At 31.2% G+C, this 2,965-nt stretch overlaps 1 protein-coding gene across 1 annotated transcript in view; it reads left to right on the top strand.

The window, feature by feature from the left end:
- Window positions 1-1,346: 1,346 nt before the first annotated feature.
- Window positions 1,347-2,965, top strand: part of LOC107727064 (son of sevenless homolog 1) — a gene marked incomplete at its 5' end in the record, with an annotated part of 47,799 nt that continues 46,180 nt past the window's right edge. Inside the window, 2 exon segments of the mRNA XM_016536829.1 lie at window positions 1,347-1,467; window positions 2,334-2,525. Coding sequence (XP_016392315.1) covers window positions 1,347-1,467; window positions 2,334-2,525 — 313 coding nt within the window.

Raw genomic sequence — 2,965 nt, 5'->3', positions numbered from 1 at the left:
CACACACACACACACACAAAGGCTCAGGTGGGAGGGAGAATAAAGACACTCGTCTGATTTGAGACGTTCTCACTAGTTTATTTTAGTATCTTTGAGATAATATTGTAGTTTTCATAAATTTTTGTAGTTTGTTTTTGTTTTTTCCCCCAATATTTTCTGTTTTCATTTTAGTTTTAATTAAAGTTTTAGTCATTTTGTTGTGTTTTTTTTCTTCCGTTTTTAGTTGTTTTATTTGTTTTTTTGTCTTTAGGTTTCTATTAAAGTTTTTATAAATATTTTAAAATCTTTTTTTATAAATATTTTCCATTTTTATTTAAATTTTTATTGAAGTTTTAGTACTTGTGCGTTTTTGTCATTTTTTTATTAGATTTATTTTTTTGTCTTGGTGTCATATTTATTTATTTTAATTTTCCATTTTTATTGTTTAATTTTTACTAGCTGCTTTGTTTTTTATTTTACAATTGTTTATTATATTTTAATGATTTAATTAATTTTTTGTAAGTTCTTTCTTTTCTTATTTTGAAGGTATTTTCTCTCTCATGGTTCTGTGCTGATGTGTGTGTCTCTTTGACGCGCTGCCAAGATGGCGACGGCTGGCTCCGCCTACTTTAGGCTTCAAAACGCTCGTCGGAAGTCTACGGGTGACGTCACGGACACTACGTCCATGTTTTTATACAGTCTATGGTCCTGACGTGACGCTGAGCATCATGGGATTGGACGCATCTTAAAGTGTGTGACTGATCTGAATGTGTCTCTCAGCAGTTTGAGCTGTTGATGTCGACTAACTGCTGCTGTGTTTGCTAAAGCTCGCAGACGCCGCTGTATATATAAAAATAATTTTAATATATATAAACAACATTTTTCTGAAATATATACATGCATGTGTGTATATTTATATATACATAATAAATATACACAGTACACACTCATATATTATGTAAACAAACAAAAAAACTTATTTCGTATGCGATTAATCAGCACTAATATTTATTCAAGCTTTTTAAGGTATCTGATATTTTGACCTAAATATTCTTAGGAATTAAAAGTTTGTTGTCATTTGGAAGTGTGTAGGCCTTCTTGCATTATTATGCTGTTACATTATGATTATATATTCAGTGGCATAAAATGCCAATAAAATCGCTTATCGCAGTTACTTCTGGGGCGATGCATCGCACAACAAAACGTTGTTATCGTGACCGGCGTCAGCGTCATTATGGATTTATCGCCCAGCTCTAGCCCTGAGTCTCATCTTCATCATCTTCATCTTCATCTGTCTGTGGTTGTGTTGTGTTGAAGACCGTCTCTGATCTGTGGTCTGTGTTCCTCACGTGTGCTGTGTTCTTCAGGAGCGAGTGCAGAGGAGTTTCCCGCACCCCATCGAGAAATGGGCCATCGCCGACGCTCAGGCCGCGATCGAGAAGAGGAAGAGGAGGAACCCGCTAGCGCTGCCTGTCGACAAGATCCACCCAACACACAAACGTAAACAAAGGTGTATGTTACTTTGTAGAGTCATTTACAACAGCTTCAAACTCAGCCAATCAGAATCAAGCACCGGAACTATCCGCTTTATAATTGTTTTTAATTTTAAAATAATAATAGTAATAATTTAATTAATCATTTTTTAGTAAATAATATCATTAACTTATAATGCATTGTTTTATTTTTATTTTTAATTAATTTAAAAATAATAATAGTAATAATTGAATTCATCATTTTTATTAAATATATCATTATAATTTATAATGCATTACTTTATTTTTTGTTTTTGATAAGGATAGTAAGAATTTAATTTATTTATTTGATTTAACAATATTTTCAGATTTCATCTTGATTGTTTCATTTTAATTCTGTTCTGGTGGCATACAGAGCCAAAATGATGAAATTGTGTCAGTGTCCAAATATAATGGGCTGACTGTAGTAGAGTGGTTTTCTGCTGTACAGAAGTACTAGTAATAATTGTTTTGAATTTTAAAATAATAAAAGTAATAATTGAATTCATCATTTTTATGAAATATATCATTATAATTTATAATGCATTACTTTATTTTTTGTTTTTGATAAGGATAGTAAGAATTTAATTTATTTATTTGATTTAACAATATTTTCAGATTTCATCTTGATTGTTTCATTTTAATTCTGTTCTGGTGGCATACAGAGCCAAAATGATGAAATTGTGTCAGTGTCCAAATATAATGGGCTGACTGTAGTAGAGTGGTTTTCTGCAGTACCGTGGATGTCCAGATGAGGGCGCTCATGATCATCACTTCAGTCTGTCGTGTGCTTCACTGACATCCCTGTGATTGTGAGTGAATGAAGCCACACTGACGCTCTGTCTCTCCTGCAGGAGGTTCTGGGTTATAAGATCGATCATCAGGTGTCGGTGTACATCGTGGCGGTGCTGGAGTACATCTCTGCAGATATACTGAAGCTGGCGGGAAACTACGTGAGAAACATTCGTCACTATGAGATCTCGCAGCAGGACATCACTGTGGCCATGTGTGCCGATAAGGTACGGCTGCACCATTTCTGATCAAAATGATTTGAACCAAAAGCTCCAGGTTTGCTGTGCTTGTTTGTAGGACTGCATAATTTGACCAAAATTTTTTGATTTTATATCAATATGGATATAAAATAATAATAATGATAACAGTCATTGTTACTACTACTGAATATAAATACAAAATACCCAAAAAAATTATAAAAAAAATACTACGACTGTAATATTTCACTGTAAAAACAAAACAAGTATTTAAGAAAAATATAATAGTAATATTAATAAATCATTAATAATAATAATACTTTTTAAATTTAAACAATTGAGGAAAAATGTAATTAAATTAAAAATTAATTGAAAAACTTTCTATTTTATTTATATAATAATAATTTTAATAATATTTTTTATTGATAACTATTATTATTACTAAATAATTAAAAATCTAAATAAAACCAAAATATGAAATATTAC

This window comes from Sinocyclocheilus rhinocerous, unplaced genomic scaffold, assembly GCF_001515625.1.
Source record: "Sinocyclocheilus rhinocerous isolate Xijiao unplaced genomic scaffold, SAMN03320098_v1.1 scaffold7024, whole genome shotgun sequence".
In the NCBI taxonomy this organism is placed as follows: domain Eukaryota; kingdom Metazoa; phylum Chordata; class Actinopteri; order Cypriniformes; family Cyprinidae; genus Sinocyclocheilus; species Sinocyclocheilus rhinocerous.
The sequence above is the reverse complement of the archived record's forward strand: the minus strand, read 5'-3'. Positions and strand labels throughout refer to the sequence as shown.